The following is a 23,427-nucleotide window of genomic DNA, read 5'->3' on the forward strand; positions in this document are numbered from 1 at the left end:
CTGTGGCTTGGGGTCTACTCCTTTCCCTAATTAACCAGTATCCCCTGTTCTCTTTACAAATCTCTTAAAAAATCATACTGTTGGGAGCACCTGGGTGGTTCAGTTGGTTAAGTATCTGACTTCAGTTCAGGTCATGATCTCACAGTCCGTGAGGTCATCCCCCATGTTGGGCTCTATGCTGACAGCTGAGAGCCTGGACCCTGCTTCAGATTCTTGTGTCTCCCTCTTTCTCTCTCTCTCTCTCTCTCTCTCTCTCTCTCTCTCTCTCTCTCTCTCCCTCTCTCCCCCTCTGCCCCTTCCCCACTCATACTCTCTCTCTCAAAAATAAAACATTAAAAAAATCACATCCTTGAAGCACATAGGTGGCTCAGTCAGTTGAATGACTCACTCTTGATTTCAGCTCAGGTCATGATCTCACAGTCGTGGGATCAAGCCTCGCATTGGGCTCTGTACCGGGTGTGGATCCTGCTTGGGATTCCCTCTTTCCATCTCCCCCTGCCCCTACCCCACTCATGCTTTCTCTCTGTCTCTCTCAAAATAAATAAACCTAAAATTTTAAAAAAGCATGCCTTTAGGGGCACCTGGGTGGCTCAGTCAGTTAAGCGTCCGACTTCAGCTTAGGTCATGATCTCACGGTTCGTGGGTTCAAGCCCCACGTCGGGCTCTGTGCTGACAGCTCAGAGCCTGGATCTTGCTTTGGATTCTGTGTCTCCCTCTCTCTCTGCCCTTCCTCATCCACGTTCTGTCTGCGTCTCTTAAGAGTGAATAAACGTTTAAAAATTTCAAAAAAAAAAGCATACCTTTAGAAAAGGTCTGGGGGAAAATAAAAGGTCTAATAAATTCATTTCCACCAAGGTATAAATAATAGAGTAGTCTAAGCTTGGTCACTTCTAGGATTAGAATCCTAGCAGGTAGGTGATTCCTTAAACCAAAGGATGAACTCTCCTGAATTTTCAAGCATCCACGGGACAGCAGTATTGTTTGGGAATACATTGTCTTTTTCATTCTATTTGTTGTGTCTTCCTTTGTTCAAGTCATAGAGCTAGACTCTCCCCTCTCTTCTTCATTCTGTTTCTAGATTACCAAAGTTCCAGAGAACCTGCTCCCCTTTGCAGTACAGTGCAGGAACCTCACTGTGTCCAATACCCGAACAGTTCTCCTCACCCCAGAGATCTATGTTGACCAAAACATCCATGAGCAACTGGTAGATTTGATGTTGGAAGCCATCCAAGGAGCCCGTGAGTACATAAGCAAGATTTGTGCATTTCTGCATTCTGACTTCACAATTTAAAATTCCTCTAATTGCTTTAGAAAGCCTCAGAGCCACTACGGTGCCAGAAGAGAGCTCATAACTTGACCTTTGGGGTTCAATACCAGTGGAATTATCAGAAGTATGAGAAGAGTAGAGATCCATTGTGTAAAAGCATGTAAAAATTGCTGTGCACTTCTTCTCTCATTTGTCATCTGTTAGATTTTGAAGATGTAACTGAGTTTCTGGAAGAGGTCATTGAAGCCTTGGTATTGGATGAGGAAGTTCGAACATTTCCAGAAGTCATGATTCCAGTGTTTGATATTTTATTGAGCCGAATAAAAGACCTAGAACTCTGTCAGATCCTGTTTTATGCATATCTGGATATTCTTCTCTATTTCACTAGGCAGAAAGATATGGCAAAGGTAAGTCTGAAAAGTGGTATGTATTCATTTGAGCTGGACGTTTACTACTTTATGCATCCCTATCGTGAGGGCATTCAAATATTCCCTATCAAATAAAAGAAAGATACACTGGCCGTTGTATAGACTTAACTCTTTGAGACCCTCTCATCTCACCACCTTTATCTCCTCATACAGATAAATAAGGACTTGTTTTCTTTTATAGGTTTTTGTTGAATACATTCAGCCCAAGGACCCTAGCAATGGGCAGATGTACCAGAAGACCTTGCTGGGAGTAATCCTCAATGTCTCCTGCTTACTAAAGACTCCGGGTGTAGTAGAAAATCATGGCTACTTCCTGAATCCATCTCGTTCCAGTCCCCAGGAGATCAAAGTACAAGAGGCCAACATCCATCAGGTGGAACTGTTTACCACTGTATCCCAGTGCCCTGATCTTAGATTAAGTCGAGTTTCCTCGGGAAGCAGATGCAGATAAGGCTGCTTGAGCCTCTTTAGGAAAGCAGATTGATCTGCTTGGCTTTCTACTGTAATCATGTAAAGAAATTGTCCTCTTTTTAGCATGGGTGAAGGAAGAGGAGAAATCTGTGTGTGGTTTAAGAGTAAGCTGCTGCTCTTCTGTGGCACAGCACTTCCTCTCATTGTTGCCTTCATTGTTGTCACTAAGCTCTTTTTTTTATTTTATTTATTTTTGAGAGAGACAGAGACAGAGCATGGGTGGAGGGAAGGGCAGAGAGGGAGATACAGAATCCAAAGCAGGCTCCAGGCTCCAAGCTGTCAACACAGAGCCTGATGCAGGGCTCAGACCCACAGACCGCGAGATCATGACCTGAGCCGAAGTCGGACGTTTAACCGACTGAGCCACCCAGGTGCCCCACCACTAAGCTATTTCTTCCAACCTTAGCTCCTAAAATCTTGGGCTGAACTCCAGCTTATAAACCATTTTTTTCCCTTTCTTTCCTTCCACATGGCTTCTTAGTGTAATTTATAGTAGAAGTCTGGCCAACATGAGGCAGTAAATGGTTGAGTCAGGGGTGGTTTAAATCCCCCATCATCGCACTCTAAGGCAGGGATTGACAAATTACTGCAGTGGCCAGATCCGACCTGCTACCTGTTTTAGTAAATAGTTCTATTGAACATCGCTATGCCCATTCATAAATGTATTTGTGGCTTGATTTCATGCCACAGTGGTAGGGTCCAATAGTTGCCACACCCACCACATAGCTTGCAAAGCCGAAAATATTTATCACCTGGCCCTTTGCAGACAAAGTTTACTGACCCCTACCCTAAAGCTACATGAATGCGATGTGCGGTTTGGCAGCTCCTCAGGGAATCTCTCATAAGTGCCCGCAATTTTTTTTTTTTTTTTTTTTAATCAGAACTAGGGCATAAAGCACAGGGAGAGTGAGGGAAAAGATTAGGATTAGGTTATTTTTGGAAATTGCCAGGGGCTAAGGTTTGGGAGTAACAAATACGAGGATTGTGAAAGTGGAATGTTCTGTGGTTGTGTTTTCTGGTTAAACAGTTCATGGCTCAGTTCCATGAAAAGATCTACCAGATGCTGAAGAACTTACTCCAGCTCTCTCCAGAAACCAAACACTGTATCTTGGCCTGGCTTGGAAACTGTTTGCACGCAAATGCAGGCCGCACCAAGATTTGGGCCAATCAGATGCCAGAAATCTTCTTCCAAATGTATGCCTCGGATGCCTTCTTTCTGAATCTGGGTGCTGCTCTCCTGAAGCTGTGCCAGCCATTTTGCAAACCCAGATCCTCTCGGCTCCTCACCTTTAATCCCACCTACTGTGCCCTGAAGGAGTTGAATGATGAAGAACGAAAAATTAAAAATGTACACATGAGAGGTAGGGGAGCACTGGGCTTTTCAAGACAGTGTGTGTGTGTGTGTGTGTGTGTGTGTGTGTGTGTGTGTGTGTGTAACATCTAAGGCGTTCACTTTTATCCTTTTTCACAAAGGTGCTTCTTTCTCAAGATGAGGCAGAAAGAAGAGCTGGTATAACTAAGATTTTAAAAAAACTGGTAGCTTTTAGATGTTGTGCCTTAGTGACACCCTTCTGAATTTAGCAGCCTTGGGTATTGATTGATTCATTCTTTCTAAAAATAAATAAAGCACAATCCCTGTTTTGTGTTTTGACCCAAAGTCTCCAGAAGAAGGCAGATAATATTAACAGATAATCATAATATGGTGTAGGGCTTAACTATGGGAGCACAGAGGAAGGAGTGAGCAGTAAATTCTACAGAAGGTCGAAGTCTTCATGGCCGAGTCTGGAAAGATGAGTTGGGTTTAAAGTATGAAGGTACAAAGCTATGAAAGGCCTGGCTGGGGAATAGTGGGAAAGCTCAGTGGGTCTAGAACAGGGGGGAAAGGCATTTGGGGCAGGGATATGGGAATTGGCAGGAAATGAGACGAGGGCGGGAGAATATTGGGGCCGGTTTGGAGAAAACAATGCAGAGAAATCAAAATATAAGTCATTCAAAATGAATCACTCTTTAATTTTTTTTTTTCCAACTTTTTTTTTTTTTTTTTTTTGATTTTTGGGAGAGAGAGAGAAAGAGCAGGACCGGGGGAGGGGCAGAGAGAGAGGGAGACACAGAATCGGAAACAGGCTCCAGGCTCCGAGCCATCAGCCCAGAGCCCGACGTGGGGCTCGAACTCCCGGACCGCGAGATCGTGACCTGGCCGAAGTCGGACGCTTAACCGACTGCGCCACCCAGGCGCCCCCAAAATGAATCACTCTTTAAAAAGAAAGAAAAAACGAATCACTCCTAATTTTGGTGTATTCTCTCTCAGTTTTGTGACTCTTCTAATTATAAAAGCGATACCTGCTCAAAAGCAAGTAATCTTAAATACAGAAAAGCACAAATATATACAGATGATCCACTGTCTATCACTGGGAAAAACTCCAGTGTTTTCTATGTTTGTTTTTTAAAAGAAATTACTAACAAAAACAAAACAAAAAAAAATTTTTTTTTTTTTTAAACCCTCACTGATAGCGGTATGGAAGTTGAGCTAGAGGAAGGGGACACTGGAGACCCCAGACAGAAGTCTGTGCCGAGTCATTTACTGTTCCTTTTACCCTCTTTGAGGTTTGGACAAAGAAACTTGTTTGATCCCAGCTGTGCAGGAGCCAAAGTTTCCCCAGAACTACAACCTTGTGACGGAGAACCTTGTCCTGACAGAGTACACCTTGTACTTGGGATTTCACAGGTAACTGTTCTGATATGATTAAGAAAGAACTGTTTCCTGGCGTTGATAACCAGGAGGTTGAAAGTGAGTCTCCCTTTATTCTGCACGCTCCCATTAGGATCTCTCATAGGAATGGGGTTTGTACGCGTTTGTGTGTACATGAGTTGGCTTTATCCAAATAACCTGAATTTACTTTTCATTCTTGACCTGCTACACTTCTCAAAAAGTAAAGACACACTACTATTTTTCTCTAAACTTGAAATTTTGTAAATCGCTGTCTTCCTGTTGTGATCTGTGATAGTGGAATTGTTTTCTTTTAACTTTCCACTTCCTGCTCTTGAATTTTCATGACTTACTACTCCTGATGGAAAAAAGACAAAGCTCTACTCTCTGATACAGGGACAAAATTGACAAAATTGAAGATGTTTGTATGGGATTCCAGTAAGATGAGCAGGACCACAAAAGATCAAAGATCAAAAGGATTCTAGAAGCGGGAACATTTAAGAACTAGAATGTCTGACTTCCAAAAATGGTTCTGGTTCTGGCTGGCCACAAGCCATTCTCTGATTTTCACCCCTCTGGTTTAACTGATTGTGAGTGCAAGTATAACTAAGGGAAGAAAGATGATACAGTCGGTAGGAAGAGGTCCTGAGGATAGCAGTTTTTAATGTCTTTTCAGGATACTTACATGGGCACAGAGCATGTTTTAAACCTCAGCAAATTTCTAGAAAAATGAGATTATATCTTTATCAGATAGTTTTTCTGTCCCTATCATTGACGTTTTAAATGAGGTGCTAGATAACAGTGCAGCTTGTGTTCAGCCTGTTCAGTCACCTAGCTTCAGACCCAGGAATGGATGTCATCTGGTTTCCCCCATATTGGCTAGCTAACCCTAGACGCTATCTGTAGGACCAAAGAAGATGGCTTTGGACTGTACCCATAGAGACAGCTATCCATAACATTGAATTATGGGGCTTCCTTTCATTAGAGAACATTTGGCTGACCCTTTGTGAAGAACAATTTTATGTCGAACAGCAGAGGCGTGGAAGCTGTTCTCAGGTTGCATCCCAGGTGGCTGCCGGTTTATATGTGGTCGTTACTAATCTAGAGGCCTCTTTCACCAGCTTTAGTTCTCAACTAACCGTAGAAAGACTGTCCATATAACCACATCCAAGTAGAATCATTGCAACGGTACAGTGTCGAAGAATCCTGCTAGGCCTTTCGTACTTGGTCTCATAGTCATTTTACGTGATAACAGCCCCTTCTACTCCCTGTCCGGCCAAGCTGCTGTTCTTTGGACGGTGCATTTCAGCTGAAGTGTGCTATTTGTAATTAGCGTCACTTATGTCAAATACCGGGTAACATTTTCCCAATGCTATGACCCCTGCCCTGTCAGCGATTTTTGTGAGTGCCGTTTGTGTCATCATGATTGCAGCGCCCTATATCCTAAAAGAGAATACTAGAATAAGTAAATGAGGACTTGTTTTTCCAACAGTCTGTACTCAGCTGTCCTATATGAGGCTCCTGACCCGGTGTCTTCTGCTTTCTTGGGGGCAGGTTGCATGATCAGATGGTAAAAATCAACCAAAATCTGCATCGGCTGCAGGTTGCCTGGCGGGATGCTCAGCAGAGTTCTAGCCCTGCTGCTGACAGCCTTCGTGAGCAGTTTGAACGACTGATGACCATCTATCTTTCTACCAAGACTGCCATGACCGAGCCACAGATGCTACAAAATTGTCTGAATTTGCAGGTGTCCATGGCTGTTCTACTCGTTCAACTGGCCATAGGCAATGAGGGCTCACAGCCAATAGAGCTAACTTTTCCTTTGCCAGATGGCTACAGCTCTTTGGCTTATGTGCCAGGTAAGCAGGCTCTCCCTCGGGAACTGCCTATTTATAACTGTCTGAGTTTAACTGGGTCACTTCAGAAGTTTAATCCTCAAAATACCCTTTCCACTGTTTTTGGAGAAACAAGTATGTAGCTACTATATACTGGTCGAAGTATGGGAGAACTAACAGCTTTTTCCTCAGCCATGTGTCCCCACTTCTTTGTGTATTAGAAAATAATCTTCAAAGGATTAAGTGCAGCCAGGGTTTTCAGAGCTGTTTAGTCTTAGCATTCATGTTGTTTTTGTTGTTCAGCATACAAATTTATCTGCATGCCTCGCCCAGTGCTATTCTTCAGAGGGAAAAAAAAAAAATCACCTCCTGTTGGTTAACCCACAAGGGAGGTTTGTTGGTGTGGAGTTGGCCAATATTGTCCATGAAGATCAGGTTATGTGTTGTTGACCGCTGTATCGGTTATCTGTTGCTGAGTAACCAATCACCCTAAAACGTAGCACCTTAAAACAAACATTATCTCACACAGTTTTCTGAGGATCAGGAATCCAGGAGTGGCTTGGCCTCATGGTTCTGCCTCTGGGTCTTTTAGGAGGTTGCAGCCAAGCTGTCAGTCAGGGCCACAGGAATATGAGGACTCGACCAGGACTGGAGGATCTGCTTACAAGCCTGGTCATGTGGTTGTTGGCAAACCCTGATTGCCTCCTTTCCAGGTCACACGGATCTCTCCTGAGTACTGTTCGTAATATGGCAGCTGGCTTTCTCCAGAGCTAGTGACCAAAATGGAAGCTATAGGCTTTTATAACCTAACCATAGAAATGATACACCATTGCTTCTGTATGCTTCTACCCTAGAAGAGTGTAGGAGGGGACACACATGGGCATGAATGCCAGGAAGCAAATACAATTGGAGGACCATCCTGGAGACTGATGACTATAGTCATCTAATCTAATGTATTCATCTTTATTAAAGATCGTGGGGGCGCCTAGGTGGCTCAGTCGGTTGAGTGTCCGACTTCAGCTTAGGTCATGATCTCACGGCTTGGCTCTTGAGTTCGAGCCCCGCATTGGGTTCTCTGCTGTCGGCATAGAGCCCACTTCATATCCTCTGTCCCCCTCTCTCTGTCCTTCCCCAGCTTGTTCGTTTTCTCTAAATAAATAAATAAATAAATAAGCTTAAATAAATAAATAAAAGGTTATTTAATGCACAGTTAACCTTGAGTATGGAAAAGAATGTAAATCAGTGTAGTTTCTTAAATTGCACTGGTGGGTTTAACAGTATTTTGTGTCTCTGCTATTCTCATGTTTACTAGGATAGAAATAAAAATTGACTTAGATTTAAAGGAGATTCTACACTTATGAACTGGTCACCATTCCTACCATCTACAAAACATTTGGGATTTTTTAACCTTTACTGGGTAGAGCAAAAGGAAGGAATTTCAATATTGCTTAGTACAGAAAGTTAGGTGTTTCACTAATTACATTGAGTATTTTCTCTTTCAGAATTTTTTGCAGATAACTTGGGTGACTTCCTCATTTTTCTCCGCCGCTTTGCTGATGACATCTTGGAGACGTCAGCAGATTCCCTGGAACATGTCCTCCACTTTATCACCATTTTCACTGGAAGCATAGAAAGGTGAAAGGCTGAGAGCTTGGCTCTGACACTGTTTAGAGGTGCACAACCAAGCAACGCACACGCCTGAATCATAAGGGGTTGCCTTCAGAGGTTGTGTTAGCATTAATGAATCACGTGGCCATCCTTATGGGTAGCCCACAAATCCCACCCTTGAGAGGCACAATAAGCAAAGGACTTCGCCCACAGAGAATTTGAACCTGCATGTAAGATACCTGATGGGAGTTCCACTGCTAGTCCCTGGTTAAAATAGTTCCCTTAATGCCAGAAACCTTACCAGTGGCAGGCAGCTTCTAATGAGCTAATAATTGTATGCTAACAAAGTTTACCCTTGAAATTCTGAGTTGCATGGGTAGTAAACATACGTAGATGCTTTCTGATCTCATCTTTTCATTCATAGCTTCTGGTCCTCTTTCTCAAAAAAAGATGCTCACTGACCTGTAGAGTTGCTTCTGTGGGTTTTTTGTTTTTTGTTTTGTTTTGTTTTGTTTTGTTTTGTTTTGGTATCTAGGCCAAAGGAAGCTGTGTACATAAGTGAAGATTTCTACACAAAGAAAATGATGCATAGTCCCCTGAGCCACATCAGTGAGAAGTAGGTAGAAGCCAGTCCTTTGCTGAGCTGAGCAGACCTAATGAAAAATCCTGAGTCAACAGGTGTTTATTAGGTACATGTGGGGTGCGTTATATAACAGTAACCTAGAATAACTGCATCCCGGACCTTTTTCTCAGAAAGCTTAGGAAGGCAAGTTTATCTTCAGTGAAACTGTCAGAGAATAGTAGGCAGTAAACAATGGATTATTATAGACAAGTACACATTAAATAGGAACTTAAGTACTCATCCTCATACTTGGTAAGTTGTTATCTCAAAAGTTGAATGATGTACCCTGCATTATCCCCCCCAGAAATTGCCAAGACTTGAAACTTCAGAGTCTTGTTTTTCTCTGTAACAGTGATAGAGGGTGTTTGGCTCCTCATGTGGAGGAAATAGTCATGAATTTGAGAGGTAAGTTCTCTACCTGCTCATCTTGCTTTCCCCCCTTTTTGCAGGATGAAGAATCCCCACCTGAGGGCCAAACTGGCTGAGGTATTGGAAGCAGTGATGCCTCACCTGGATCAGACCCCAAACCCCTTGGTATCCAGTGTGTTCCACCGGAAACGTGTGTTCTGCAACTTTCCCTATGCATCCCACCTTGCAGAAGCTCTAATCAAGGTCTTTGTGGACATTGAGTTTACAGGTAACACAGCCTAGAACTGAGAAGCACCATCATTTATTGAATATCTGCTATGTGCCGGTCTTGATGCTGAGTGCTTTTTTTTTTTTTTTTTTTTTTACATTGTCTCATTAATTTGTCACCATCTGGCAAGTTTTCCTGTACTGTCTTCATTGTACATATAAGGATGTGAGTGCTCGAGAAGATGAATTGTCTGTCTCTTACAACCACGTGGTAGAATCCGTTTGATTCTGTCTCACATCAAAACATATGCTCTTACCAATTTTATTATATGCTTGATTTAATCATGCTCAAACAAAGCAGGCTGTCTGATCACAACCTAGGTCTTTATTTTTTTGTGCCTCATAATTGCAGAATAGTGGGATGGTTCTTTTTTTTTTTTTTTTTCCCTTGTTTTTCAGTAAACTCTATCTCCAACATCGGCCTCAAACTCATGACCCTGAGATCAAGAGTAAACTACCCCATCTCAGTAAACAGTATATGTTAAGCGGTTATTTAAGACCCCCTTTAAAAGAGATGTCCTACCATTCAGTAATAAATATGACTAACATTTAAAGAGACATTTTGTACTGACTGCCTTTCCTATTTGGATTTTGGTTTTGTCACTTGCTCACCTCTGAGCCTTAGTTTCCTCATCCATAAAACGGGTTGAAGTGATGACTGACATAGTGCATGTAAACCTTCATAATACATACACTGTCACACAATAAGGTACTGCATTTAACTCATATAACCATTTCAGCCCTTCACTTGCACTGGTAGAGAATGTATTACAATTCCTGTTTTATTTCTGTATTTGCAAGTTGAAAATGTTAAAAGACTTGTATTAAGTGGAGCCTAGATGTTCTGACTACAAATCCCACGTTCTTCTTTTATTATATGACCCAAGCTACAGAGATCAAGTGGTTCCTCTGATAGGTCAAAACAGTGTAAGCATCAGGTTTTTAGCCCCTGACCTGATTTGCCAGTTGGTTCTCACAGCTTGGATGTTAGCCGTGAAGAATGTGGGCGTTACTTAGTTTCCCATTTTGCAACAGTTGTCACTGCCACTGCCACAGTGGGCAGTTCAGAGGCCTCGTTCAAAGTCTGAAAGTACCCTACGTTTGGATATTGAGGCCTTTGTTTCCCCTGGCTTTTATTCTACAACTTAGACCGTGTCCTTTTCAGCATAAGGTACCCTTTACATCTGTCTCCCTCTTGTTCTGTCAGTAAGGAAATAAGTAAACACTTGGCTGTAACTCTGGGCCTTTATAAACTCCCCAGGGCAGATTTTGCCAGTAGTGTTGACACATTCAGAATGAAATAAAGTAGCTCCCCGTGGACATAAGCTCTTACTCTTTCTCTGATAGCACTCCCTTTGCTGGCTTTTTGCTCTTGCCCTTTTCCAGGAGACCCCCATCAGTTTGAACAGAAGTTTAATTACCGACGTCCCATGTATCCCATCCTAAGGTATATGTGGGGAACGGATACCTATCGAGAGAGCATTAAGGTGAGAGAGCTTTCACTGAAGCCAAAGCTGATTGACCCAGAGTTTTACTTCAGATAAGTCCCATTGAGTTTTGGTTCAGTCCTAAAATGCTTTTGTCTTGGGCTGGGACTTACAGGATCTGGCTGACTATGCCTCAAAGAATTTAGAAGCCATGAATCCTCCACTTTTCCTCCGCTTTCTCAACCTGCTAATGAACGATGCCATCTTTCTTCTGGATGAAGCCATACAGGTGAGAATAGATAAAGAAATAATTTTTAAAACATATTGAACTGCCCCTAATTCATCAAATAATGATCAATACATACTTTTTACCATCAAATTATAATAGAGCAATCCTTATGCCCCTAGTAGCAGTTTGGACACCAAAAATTTCTGAGTAGTAGTGTACCACCCACCTTGCCATTGCAGAGCTTGATAGGTGTTGTTCCATTAGAGATCAAGGTCACGGGCCATTGAAGGCTCGTAAGCTAGGATGATATTTTGGCAGAGTGGAAAAGAAAGTGTGTTGGGGCGCTTGGGTAGCTCAGTTGGTTAAGCGTCCAACTCTTGATTTTGGCTCAGGCCATGATCCCATGATTCTTGGGATCGACCTCCAAGTCAGGCTCTGCACTGACAGTGAGGAAGGAGCCTGCTTGGGATTCTCACTCTCCCTCTCTCTGCCCCTCCCCCACTCATGCATACATGTGCGCTCTTTCTCAAAATAAGTAAATAAACTTTAAAAACGAAAACAAGGTAGAAGAAAGTGTGATGAGGCCAAACTAACGTACACTGGCAGGATTCATCAGGCCAGCACCACAAAAAGAAATCAAGAGGACCTTCGTTTGGTCAGTGACTTTCAGCCACCTTCCATCCCATCTCATCAGTAACAGTGACTCACACAAGGCAATGATTCTTACCCCTTTCCTAAAAGATCCTGATTTTTGCACCACCATTGGGGGGGGCAAAAAAATCTCTGGTTTAGGTTATTTTTTCACATAAACACTACCAAGTCACCAATACTCCCTCTGTCCATGGCCTCCCAGATCTTTATATTTGAAACATAAGTTTCCCAAAGTATACACCAGGGTGCCTATCAGCAACTTCAGTGCATCATATCCTTACCCATCCCTTACGGAGCTGCTTATTGCTCCTGTTAAAACTCTCCCTTCTCTGTGACAGGTGTCAGATAGATAAGGCAGTGACCCAAAGGGAGAGGAAGCTGGTGAACAGTGAAGGTAGTCTGTTGGACAGACACAAGGTCCTCAGAGTGATTAGCAGCACCCCAGTAACCTGTCTTTAATTTGTGAGAAAAGCGCCTGCTTTTTTCATAAGCCCATACTTTGAGATTTTAGATAGGTTTTCTTAGAAAACAAGAACAAGTCCTGTAAGAAACAGCCCCTTCTAAGCGAGAGCCATGTGACACAGAGAATGACACCAGATGGCATTGTCATAGGACTGTAAGAATGAGAAGTAGACAGTGTTTAATATTTATGCTTCTCCTTCCAGACAGCTTGCATATTTGATAGAGCTTTGTTTTTTGATAAGCAGTTTTGGAGTCTGGTTTTTTGTTTTGTTTTGTTTTCCATTTTTCAGGAAGGATTCATTCTTTTTTTCACTTCAGCCTGTTTATTTTTGCCTAGGTTTCCTACATTACACTATTTACCCCCCTTTCTACTTCACAGGCCATACTGTGCAGACTAGAACTACCCGTAAGTCGACCCAAGCTCCGTCTATATAGAGCTCCAGCCCTATGCTGAGAAATAAAGGCTCGTGTTTCTCGCATAGTGCCTGGTTTTCCCAACTTAGTAAACTAGATTTTAAGCAGAACCACTTAAATACCATCTTCCCTTCAAATGCACTTTCGTCTCTGATACGTTTCACCTCTGATTTCTGTAGTATCTGAGCAAGATAAAGATTCAACAGATTGAGAAAGACCGAGGCGAATGGGATAGTCTGACTCCAGAAGCCCGCCGAGAGAAGGAGGCTGGCCTGCAGATGTTTGGACAGCTGGCACGTTTCCATAACATCATGTCCAATGAAACAATTGGTACCCTTGCCTTTCTGACATCAGGTAAGGACCCAAAGCACTGTCTTCCCAAAAAGTCCAGTGGTCAAGACCTGCTTCATGTGAGGGATCAGCCCAGATGAAACCAAGAGTTCAGACTCTGGTGATGTGTGCTCCATCAGGAAATGAATCACTAGAGAAGCTTCAAGATGCCCATTGTTGACATGGGAAATGTTCACCCTCACACCGCTACCAGAAAGCATAAGTTGGTATGATTTTTCTTGAGGACAAGGTAGCCATATAAATATATGTGGGGGGGGTGTGAGTGTGTGTGTGTGTGCACGCGTGTGTGTTAACCTGAAGAATATTCTTGAACTCTGGTTAAATGTCGTAGGTCCACATTTGTCTCCACTCCCTCTAGAGCTAGTGTCCCAATTCAGTAGCCACTTGCCACATGTAGCTATCGGACATTTTTAATTGGGCTAGTCTGGGGGCGCCTGGGTGGCTCAGGCAGTTGAGCATCCAACTCTTGATTTCGTTGCAAGTCGTGATCTCACAGTTTCATGAATTCGAGCCCCACAGCAGGCTCTGCCCTGACAACGTGGAGACTGCCTGGGATTCTACCCCCCCTTGCCAAATGAATAAAAATTGTTTTTTAATAAATAAATGTGGCTAGTCTGAATTGAGATACATAAAACACCTCAAGACTTAGTATTTTTAATGTAAAATATTTCATTAATAATTTTATATTGATTACATGTAAAATGATAACCAAGGATCACCAGACATTTGAAGAAATCCTCCAACATGAAACATAGATATTTGATGAAAACTTAAAAAAAAAATCTTTAGGGGCGCCTGGGTGGCTCAGTTGGTTGAGCATCCGACTTCGGCTCAGGCCGTGATCTCACGGTCTGTGAGTTCAAGCCCCGTGTCAGGCTCTGTGCTGACAACTCAGAGCCTGGAGCCTGCTTCAGATTCTGTGTCTCCTCTCTCTCAGCCCCTCCCCCACTCATGCTCTGTCTCTCTCTGTCTCTCAAAAATAAATAAACGTTTGGGGCGCCTGGGTGGCGCAGTCGGTTAAGCGTCCGACTTCAGCCAGGTCACGATCTCGCGGTCCCTGAGTTCGAGCCCCGCGTCGGGCTCTGGGCTGATGGCTCAGAGCCTGGAGCCTGTTTCCGATTCTGTGTCTCCCTCTCTCTTTGCCCCTCGCCCGTTCATGCTCTGTCTCTCTCTGTCCCAAAAATAAATAAACATTGAAAAAAAATTTTTAAAAAATAAATAAAGAACAAGAAAGAGCTCTTGGACATTAAAAATATGACAAGTAATTATTACCTGTCAGAATGGTTAAAAGATCGACTTAAGGGGCTGTTGCATGAAAGCAGAACAGAAAGACTTAGAATGGAAAGGATAAGAAAATAAAGGATCAATGTAGAAAGTCTTAAAAGAGAAAAATGGAGTGGAGGAAATTATCAAAGAATAATGCCAAAATTTCTCAAAGACTAAAAGCTTCTACACTGAAAGAGCCATCATGTGCCCAACACAAGGAATTTTTAAATTTTCACACTAAGGTGTTATTGTGACAGGAAATCAAGGTAAAGAGAAGATCCTAAAGGGTCCCAGAGAAAAGTCCGGTCATGTCAATGGTTTAAGTATGAAATGTCTTTGATTTTCATAGCAGTGACAATGGAAGCTGGCACACACTCCTCATGGAAAATAGTTTTGCAGCCTAGAACTGTAGCCAGCCAAATTATCACTTCTGTTTGAGGGTGAACCTGAGGACATTTTTAGACATGAAGGTGTCAGATTTACTTCCAGAATACTCTTTCTTGAGAAGCTACAAAAAAGATCTTCTCCATTAAAGTGAGAGAGTAAACCCAGAAGGAGGAAGGTGGAATCCCCTAAGAGAGACACAAGAGAAGTGCCCAGGATGTGGTAAAAGGAGCTTGTGTGACCACCACACAGCAGGCCTATAGAGCCAGGAGTCCAGATGGGAGCTTCCAGAAGGAGCAGTTCGAAAAAGAAGGGCTAGAAATGATCCTATCGAGAGCTTTACATTTCTTGGGGAGAGTTTAGGAAGATTGAGTGATTGGTACTCTAAAAATAAGCAAGCCAATTTGTTAATAGTTCTATTAAAAACTGTATATGTATTACTTTATATACGTAATCATTAGGACACTATGTCACTCTACTGTGAATGATATTTATATAATCTTAATGACTATATACTGGGAGGATTTGTATTTATGAAAGAGAGACAGGAAATAAGAGTTAAACTCTCATCGGTAGTGGTGTCAATATTGACAGTGACTAAAATTATAAGATCCAGAACCAGTAGTACTAAGCAAGCCATATCGTGCTGTTTGGCTTCTTAAAACCTGACAAGTGTTAATGTTTTGTTTTACATTTCTGTGGAGTTTATGTCTTTTGCCCTAGCAATTCCTTAAAAATTCATTGTAAGGAAGTAGTAAGTCTACAAAATATGTACACAGTGAAATTCATCAATAAGTGAAATGCTGGGGCGCCCGGCTGGTTCAGTCGACGGAGCGCTGCAACTTGGTGTCAGGGCTGTGAGGTGGAGCCCCATGCTGGGTGTGGAGATGACTTAAGAATAAAATCTTTTTTTCAATAAATACAAATAAGTGAAATGCTTATAGTAGAATGGCTAGCAATAAAGATGAATAACTTAAGGTGAAATCGCACACTGCAAAACTATGTGGTCATTAAAAAGAGTGCAGGGGCTCCGGGTGGCTTAGTTGGTGGAGCATCTGACTTTTGGTTTTGGCTCAGGTCGTGATCTCACAGTTCATGAGTTCAAGCCCCGCGTCGGGCTCTGTCTGTGCTGACGGCGCGGAGCCTGCTTGCGATCTCTCTCCCTCCCTCTCTCTCTGACCGTCCCTGGCTTGTGCACGTGCTTGCTCTCTCACTCTCCGTCTCTCAAAAAATAAATACTTTTTTTAAAGAAGTGCAAATCATTGCTATTCGGCAGAAGTCTGTCTGATGGAAATGCTCTGTAAATCTGGACTAATACTGTAGATACTAGCCATGTGTGGCTGTTGAACACTTGCAGTGTGGTTAGTGTGACTGAGAGACTGAATTTTAAATTAAATAGCCTCATGGGGCCAGTGGCTACCATGTTGGACAACACAGGAACATACATTTACTAAAATGGTAAGATAGTTATGATATAGTTAACTGAAAAAGTAAGTTACAGAATATGTACACCATGATAATCATTTTGTTTTAAAAATGTGTTTGTAAATATGGACAAAAGCTAAAAGGAAGTATTAGCAAAATGTTGACAGTGTTTATTTCTGGGTGCTAGGTTTATATTTTGTTTTTGCTCACCACAGTTCTCTAACACAACTGCAATGAAAATGTATTACTTGTATAATTTAAAAACTATTTCCCAGAGGTCTCCAAATGAAACTCTAAGACATAATAAAAGATGGTTTATAGGTTGAGTTTTCATAGACTTTGCCTTTTTTTCTAGAGATCAAATCACTCTTTGTGCATCCTTTCCTGGCTGAGCGCATCATCTCCATGTTGAACTACTTCCTGCAGCACCTGGTTGGCCCCAAGATGGGGGCCTTAAAAGTCAAGGACTTCAGTGAATTTGACTTCAAACCCCAGCAGCTCGTATCAGATATCTGCACTATCTACTTAAATCTTGGGTACCTGAGATTTAACTGGGCAAGCCAGAGGGAATGCTAATGTTTTAATTTGGGATTTTGATAATGGAATGACTGGTGATTATGTGCGAATAGAAAAATGGTTCATTTCTAGTTGGTTAGATGAAGGAATTTTATGTAGTTTTAATAATGAAGTGTTGTATGACCTATGGGACATTGTTCAGATTTTTCAACATTCTGCCTTTATCTGTGCAAAGATAAACTTTACTAGTTTTAACCAATGTTTGGAAAAGCAGTATTCTTTTAAGGTTGCAGGATACTTGATAGACTTCCTTGCTAAAAACTAGAAGAAATCTTTCTATAATCAAAAGAACATTCGTGGCGTGTAAGTGGTGGGGAGCCTTGTTCCTCGACCCAGATGTTATCTCCTTCATTGACCTACCCTCTGATGTTCAGTTTTTTTCTGTTGCTGACCTTCCAGGGATGAGGAGAACTTCTGTGCCACCGTGCCCAAGGATGGACGTTCCTATTCCCCAACTCTCTTTGCACAGACAGTCCGAGTCCTGAAGAAAATAAATAAGCCCGGGAATATGATTGTGGCTTTCAGCAACTTAGCAGAGAGAATCAAGGTGAGGAGGAGAATTTGTTTATTAATGTATTCAATAGAAATCGCTTTGTTGACTCAGCTGTTCTTCTGGTTACCCTATTTCAAAGGGTAAAAAGGATATTGTCTTGAGAAGACAAACATGATTCTTGCCAGGCAGTGAATAAGTAGAACTACCTTGTTTTTATTTTAAGTTTGTATTTTAAATCCAGTTAGTTAACATACAATGTTGTATTAGTTTCAGGTGTACAATATAGTGATTCAGCACTTCCACACATCACCATATCGTATCATCACTACCATATTAATTCTCTTGTCAACACGAGAGGGAAGAACAGAAAATCGATTTAAGAAACTTCTACTGGAAGAGAAGAATGTACAGATTTTTATAGGCTGTTTTTATGAAAACTTTTCTGCACAGTGTTACCAATAGGTTTGAAAATCTATGTCATTAACCCAGAACTTTTTCGAATAGAATTCAAGATCAGTTGTTTTTAGTCGTTTGATTTTTATGGATTTTCTCTGTTCATTATATTTGTACTTAGTAGTTGGCTTATATGGGAATAGTCATACATTTGATAGATAAAAATACTGTCTTATATTCAGCTAATCCCTCTGGTTGAAGTTTGATCGACCTTCATTAGCATTACAAAGAAGGGAAAATCATGGCACCGACTCTAATAGAAAACCTTCCTTATTAAAAAAAAAAAAAAGAGTGGTGTCTGGGTGGCTCAGTCAGTTAACCCTCCGACTCTTGATTTCAACTCAGGTTATGATCTCACGGTTCATGAGTTTGAGCCCACATCGGGCTCTGTGCTGACAGCTCGGAGCCTAGAGCCTGCCTCAGATTCCGTGTCTCCTCTTTCTCTGCCCCCTCCACCGCTCACACACTCTCTCTGTCTCTCTCTGTCTCTGTCTCTCTCTCAAAAATAAATAAACATTAAAAAAATTTTTTTAATAAATAAACTGTTAAAAAAAAAAAAAAGCAAATCTTCCTTACTGACATCAGTGTTCCCTTCCTTGAGCTACTTTTTGAGTTGGGTTCCTTCTTGCCTAGAGCTTACCCAGGTGGCTTCTTGAGGAACTAGAGTCATGAAGAGATCAAAATGTTGAAGCTACTTTAAACTCCTCCTATACCTGTTTGTAACTAAAACCAGAAGCTGCCTTTCATACATAGACTGCATGAGTGATGGAGCACTGTGTAAATAATTCCTCCCATCATCCCCTTTTCAATTATGACATTTACAGTAGGGCTGTTGCCAGAAGGATCTCCCATGTGATGTGTTTCTTTTTCTGTTAACACTTAAACCCATCTCTAGTCATGACCGCCAGCAGCTGAGGCAAACTGAAGTTTCAGAGTTAGGGTTGAATGTTAAATTCGCTTTTATAATTCCTGTCTTGGCTTGTGTAGAAAAGAAGGCTGAGGATTGTCATTGTCTCGTAAAGAACACCCAAAAATAACCCTTGAAGATTAAGGTATAGTCAGTGAGCATTTTGAATTCAGCGACTCTGTGAAGTCACCTTAACTACCAGGTTTTGTGCTTAGTCTCTAGCAGACCTCCAGCAACAGGAAGAGGAGACGTACGCAGACGCCTGCGATGAGTTCCTGGATCCCATCATGAGCACGCTCATGTCCGACCCTGTGGTGCTGCCATCCTCCAGAGTCACTGTGGATAGATCCACCATTGCCAGACATCTGCTCAGGTATGCCAGCCCCAAAGAGCAGCCCCAGGCAGCAGATGCACGTTTGTTTGCTCTCCTCTTTTCGCAGTTTCCTAATAGAGAGCTGTGCGCCCAGTAGGTGTCCCACGTTCTTGATTTATTAGTGAGCTGGGGAGGCATTTCGGTAGAGGTGTATCGCTTGATTGGTGAGGATTTAAACCTCCACAACAAGACACTCCGTTGAGAAATTTCCTTAAGGAAGTCCTCTCTGGCAGTGTATGTTACGAATTAGGTCAACCTGAAGTAGAAGTTGACTGAAACTTGTTTTAATTTTATTTCAGTTGTAAAAATATAAACGACCAGTTTGTTTTGTTTAACTTGGTTTTTACACTGTAGCCATCACATGGGTTAACCCATCTGCTGCTGCTGCTACGGTACTCAGCCATGGTGGCCACGAGGTTCACCAAGCCTGCAGGCCATACGTGCTACATTAGATAGAAATGGGTACTGAGAGACTCTTCCTACTTAGAAATTAAGTTCTAGAAGTTGACCCAAACTTAAGGAAATACTGTTGCTTAAACATCGCAAAAAGGGATTTTCGACTTCATGGTATTTGGTATTAAGCATTTACTATATGCATAAGGCTGTACCAGATGGTATGTCTTTTCCAAAGCATCAGTGAAAACTTATATTTTATTGTGGCCTCAGGATACAGACAGAAAACTTAGCAGCCCTTAAAGTATACTAGAACCTCTTACCTGTCAGGAAACCATAATCTGCATTGACTTGTGTAGCAGTCAGCCAACTAACTCAGGTATCAGTCTACAGGGCTTTATCCCTTAAGATCTTAGACTGTCTCGAGAGTCTGTCACTAAAACTACAAACAGCTCTTTACGCTGACATGAGTGCACAGGCTCTCTGCCTCAGGGAAATCCAATCAAGGATCGTCCTGAACAGCAATGTCGAAATAAAGTTTGTTAAGAAGCAGAGAGACCACGTAGCTAAAGAGTCTGCAGAACACCCAAAAACCACTCTTTCTCATCTCATTCTTTCTGGCCTCAAGTCGGCACTCGACTCTGTCACAGTGCGGTCTAGCTTCAGTCCCACAGGGAGATGCACCAGCTGGTCTAGCTTGGGCTCCGGGTGTCAGAACTTGCGGAAATAACCCCTTTCCCTTTCTCTCTTTGTCCCAGTGACCAAACCGATCCCTTTAACCGTAGTCCCCTCACCATGGACCAGATCCGGCCAAACACAGAACTAAAAGAAAAAATACAACGGTGGCTCGCAGAGAGGAAACAACAACAAAAGGAGCAACTTGAATAAATTACTGTGAACTAAACGAACCAAAAACCCAATCCCAGAGTGTAGATAAACAATTGTTTGTGGTTTCTCTCTTTTTTTGGTTCTGTTCCTTTTCTTTTTCTTTCTTTTTTTTTTTTTTTTTTTTTTTTTTTTACTAGATTAGAGAACTGCTCTTGCTCAAATTATGATACTTTAGATTTATTCCTAAGAACTTTACAGTGCTCTCCTGGCTTGCAGGAAATTATGTCTATTATAGCAGCACCAAGTTTAGAAACGATTGCTAATTGTACCCTTTTTCTCTCTTCCTATTCTTTTTTCTTCCTTTTCCTACTTAAGTTATATTAACTTTAGCTACTAAAACTTCCTGCCATCTTACTGTTGTTCTTCCAAGAACTGCTCAAACACCTTTGGTGAACACGGCTTTTAAGTATATGGGGTCACATATTTCAGTGACAGCTGACACCACCAGAAAGTCCTATGTCGTCAAGCTATTTACTCGTCTTCATGACCCGGATGTCAGCCCTTTACTTGTTACGGCTCCGCCATGTTACAGAATAACCTTTCACATAAAAGCAGATACCTTGATGTTTGAGTAGACTTTTGAATATAATAGATGAGATTTTCAAAAAGGAATCTGATGCAATTTCTGTTGGTAGTTCTTAATTTTGTGTTCTCTTGTAACTCAAAAGATCCCATGAAATCGCCCCTGGGGTTATCACTACCCAAAAACTTATATATACCCCATAATGTTTTTAGGAGGATTGGTAGGACAGACGTGAATTGTTGACACTTTCTTCAGAAAATTCTGAGGTGAAAGAAAAAAGGAAGAAAACTTGCTATAAGGACTAGGCTTGAGTAGAAAAGTTAGGGAACAAATATGGTAACCATGAAAAATGTCATTTTAAGACACTCATCAACAGCATATCTCAGTATATATATACACCATGTACATTTTTATATTGGTCTAGTGTAAACTGAGTACCACTCTATATTGTCTCTTCCATGGTAAGATGTATGCAGTGTGTGGCCATGTTTACTGACACACTTATTCTAGACAAAATTCTGAGACTATAACATGTATATAGTTAACGTTTGTTTGGGCCTGTGACCCAATTTCCAAGATCTGCTTCTAACTCAGCCTTAGATCATCAATTAGCAAAGTAGGAATTTGAGCACAACCTTGTCCACAGCCAATTTAAATATCCACTTAGCCCTGTGTAGTTAGCAGGCAGATGGGCCCCACTTGTCCAAGTTGAGCTCGCGCTCCCTACTCAAAGGTGCAGCTTACCATGCTAAGTGAGGCACATTCCCCCATGGACTACAGCACTATCCCCGTAAGCCTGAATATATCATAAGTGACAGAGTGATATGATCTAGAAACAGGGGTCACTGCTTCATTTTTAACCGTGGCCTCTTTCAGAGAAGATGGTAGTTGTACGGTATTCCAGCACAAGTTGCTCTAAGCAGTCCTTGATGTGCTTTTGATGGTGTCACTTGGAAAACCTCGTATCAGCGGGAATCCCACACTAGGTAAAGTTGCCTGTTGCTGTTGCTTATAATGAAAAAAAAAAGGAGTCTAGGACTCTTGGAAATGCCAGAATGTAAGATACTAATTTAGTCTGCAACCTGGGCCTTTCAGGCTTGGGTTGACAGGATTTGTTTATTTTCTTAAGATGAGCTTCATTTCATATTTATTAGCCTCCTGCTCTGCGAATGAACTGTGTATAAAAAAATAAGCTTCTATCTACTTGCATTTATTTTCCAAACCCAATGTAATAGGATGTTTTGTTTTGTTTTTTTTTTTTAAGCGCGGAAAAGACCAGTTTTAGGACAAAATTGGAGGAAAAATGGGTACAAAACCTCAGAAGGCAGCTGTTGCCAGCAGCTTTCTAGTTAACAACCTCTATGCTGCCTCTTGTATCTGTGTCTGTACTCTACTTCTGTGGTCTTCAGATTGCAAGCCTTTTCTGGCAAGCCTTTTTTTTTTTTTTTTTTTTTTTTTTTTAAGTTATTTCCTGAAACTTTTTATGAATGGCTGTGGCACCATTAATGCTGCTGAGTATCTTTAAACTCATCACAAAAGCAAGTGTTTAGCTTAAGGCCACTGGTGGTTAGGAAACCAAGTGTCCTCTGTGCCTTTTTTTCTTTTTCTTTCCTTAATTTAAGAACATCCCAAAAACGAGACTAAAAAATTATCATCTTGATACACCGTGGTGTATATACGCGCTCAGAAGCTTGAAGAGATGTTTTGTTGTCTGAAACTCAGAAGCAGCTCTAAGTCTATTCAAGCAGACTTTCTGATATCCCTAGTTTTAAGTGCTGGCTTTGCTGGAGTATGATAGGAAAATGAAGACTCTTTATCAGCTCTAGTATTGCTTACCAAGAGGGTAATAACTAAACTTGGAAAATTATTTAAGTAGGTTTTATCAAGCAATCTTGGTTTATTTGGTTGTTTTTTTTTTAATATATATATAGTTTTTAATGGATATGTAAAAACAAAGAAACTTTAAAAGTTTTTTACCGGTGCAGGTGAAGGTGCCAGTTCCTATTTGGTATCACAGTCTACAAAAGCTTCGTTACTTTATTTGATGCTGGTTGCTAAGCAGCCATTGCCCAGAGCAGAAGTCTACTGGGTGCCTTTACAAGCCAGAGAGGCTGACGCTGCACTGTTGATGTCATATGAGGAAATAATGCACATGCTCTAACTGCAACACAGGAAAACCTAGAAGCAAATAAACAAAAAAATAAAACAAAACAACAAAAAGGTTGATTGAAATAAAATTTGATCAACGTAACTGTATTTTGAAACATTCCAGGAAGGTTACTTCTTGTCAAACTTGCCTGGGGGTGTTTGTTCAAAGCTTGTATTTAATAAATGAACACCTGACTTACAACCTTTGTTATCACTTCCTTCATTACGGTATGAAAAGCTAGTGGCAGTTTCAGAAATCCCCTTGAAATTTTAGAGGACTCTGACCTTCACTTCTGTTCAAGGTGCTATCAAATGTGTGTCACCTGGCTGACCTGCCTTACCAGGCTTCTGGTCCTGGAGTTACCCAGATGAGTCTTGGGGCATGTGTTTTCCTAATCAGTTCACTTCTGGCTTCACTTTTCTTTATCAGGCCTAAACCCCAGGTCTTTCATTTTAATCATTCACTACCATGTTCCCTGTCTTGCCCTTT

The 23,427-nt window shown here is 41.6% G+C and overlaps 1 protein-coding gene across 2 annotated transcripts in view; it reads left to right on the forward strand.

The window, feature by feature from the left end:
- The window catches only part of UBE4A (ubiquitination factor E4A), a 35,729-nt gene extending 12,590 nt beyond the window's left edge, over positions 1 to 23,139 (forward strand). The window contains exons 6-20 of one of the 2 annotated variants that reach the window (XM_040483188.1): positions 1,079 to 1,238; positions 1,472 to 1,674; positions 1,877 to 2,068; positions 3,194 to 3,527; positions 4,771 to 4,891; positions 6,428 to 6,732; positions 8,211 to 8,343; positions 9,388 to 9,575; positions 10,961 to 11,061; positions 11,177 to 11,290; positions 12,937 to 13,111; positions 16,539 to 16,719; positions 17,159 to 17,306; positions 18,828 to 18,985; positions 20,137 to 23,139. In XM_040483188.1, the coding sequence (XP_040339122.1) occupies positions 1,079 to 1,238; positions 1,472 to 1,674; positions 1,877 to 2,068; positions 3,194 to 3,527; positions 4,771 to 4,891; positions 6,428 to 6,732; positions 8,211 to 8,343; positions 9,388 to 9,575; positions 10,961 to 11,061; positions 11,177 to 11,290; positions 12,937 to 13,111; positions 16,539 to 16,719; positions 17,159 to 17,306; positions 18,828 to 18,985; positions 20,137 to 20,266 (2,643 nt within the window). In that variant the 3' untranslated portion in view covers positions 20,267 to 23,139. Of the gene's footprint in view, positions 1 to 1,078; positions 1,239 to 1,471; positions 1,675 to 1,876; positions 2,069 to 3,193; positions 3,528 to 4,770; positions 4,892 to 6,427; positions 6,733 to 8,210; positions 8,344 to 9,387; positions 9,576 to 10,960; positions 11,062 to 11,176; positions 11,291 to 12,936; positions 13,112 to 16,538; positions 16,720 to 17,158; positions 17,307 to 17,519; positions 17,970 to 18,827; positions 18,986 to 20,136 lie in introns of those variants that run through there. The other variant, XM_040483189.1, reaches the window with a different exon arrangement.
- Positions 23,140 to 23,427: the final 288 nt, after the last annotated feature.

This window comes from Herpailurus yagouaroundi, unplaced genomic scaffold, assembly GCF_014898765.1.
Source record: "Herpailurus yagouaroundi ecotype Mexico unplaced genomic scaffold, PumYag 161, whole genome shotgun sequence".
Classification (NCBI taxonomy): Eukaryota; Metazoa; Chordata; class Mammalia; order Carnivora; family Felidae; genus Herpailurus; species Herpailurus yagouaroundi.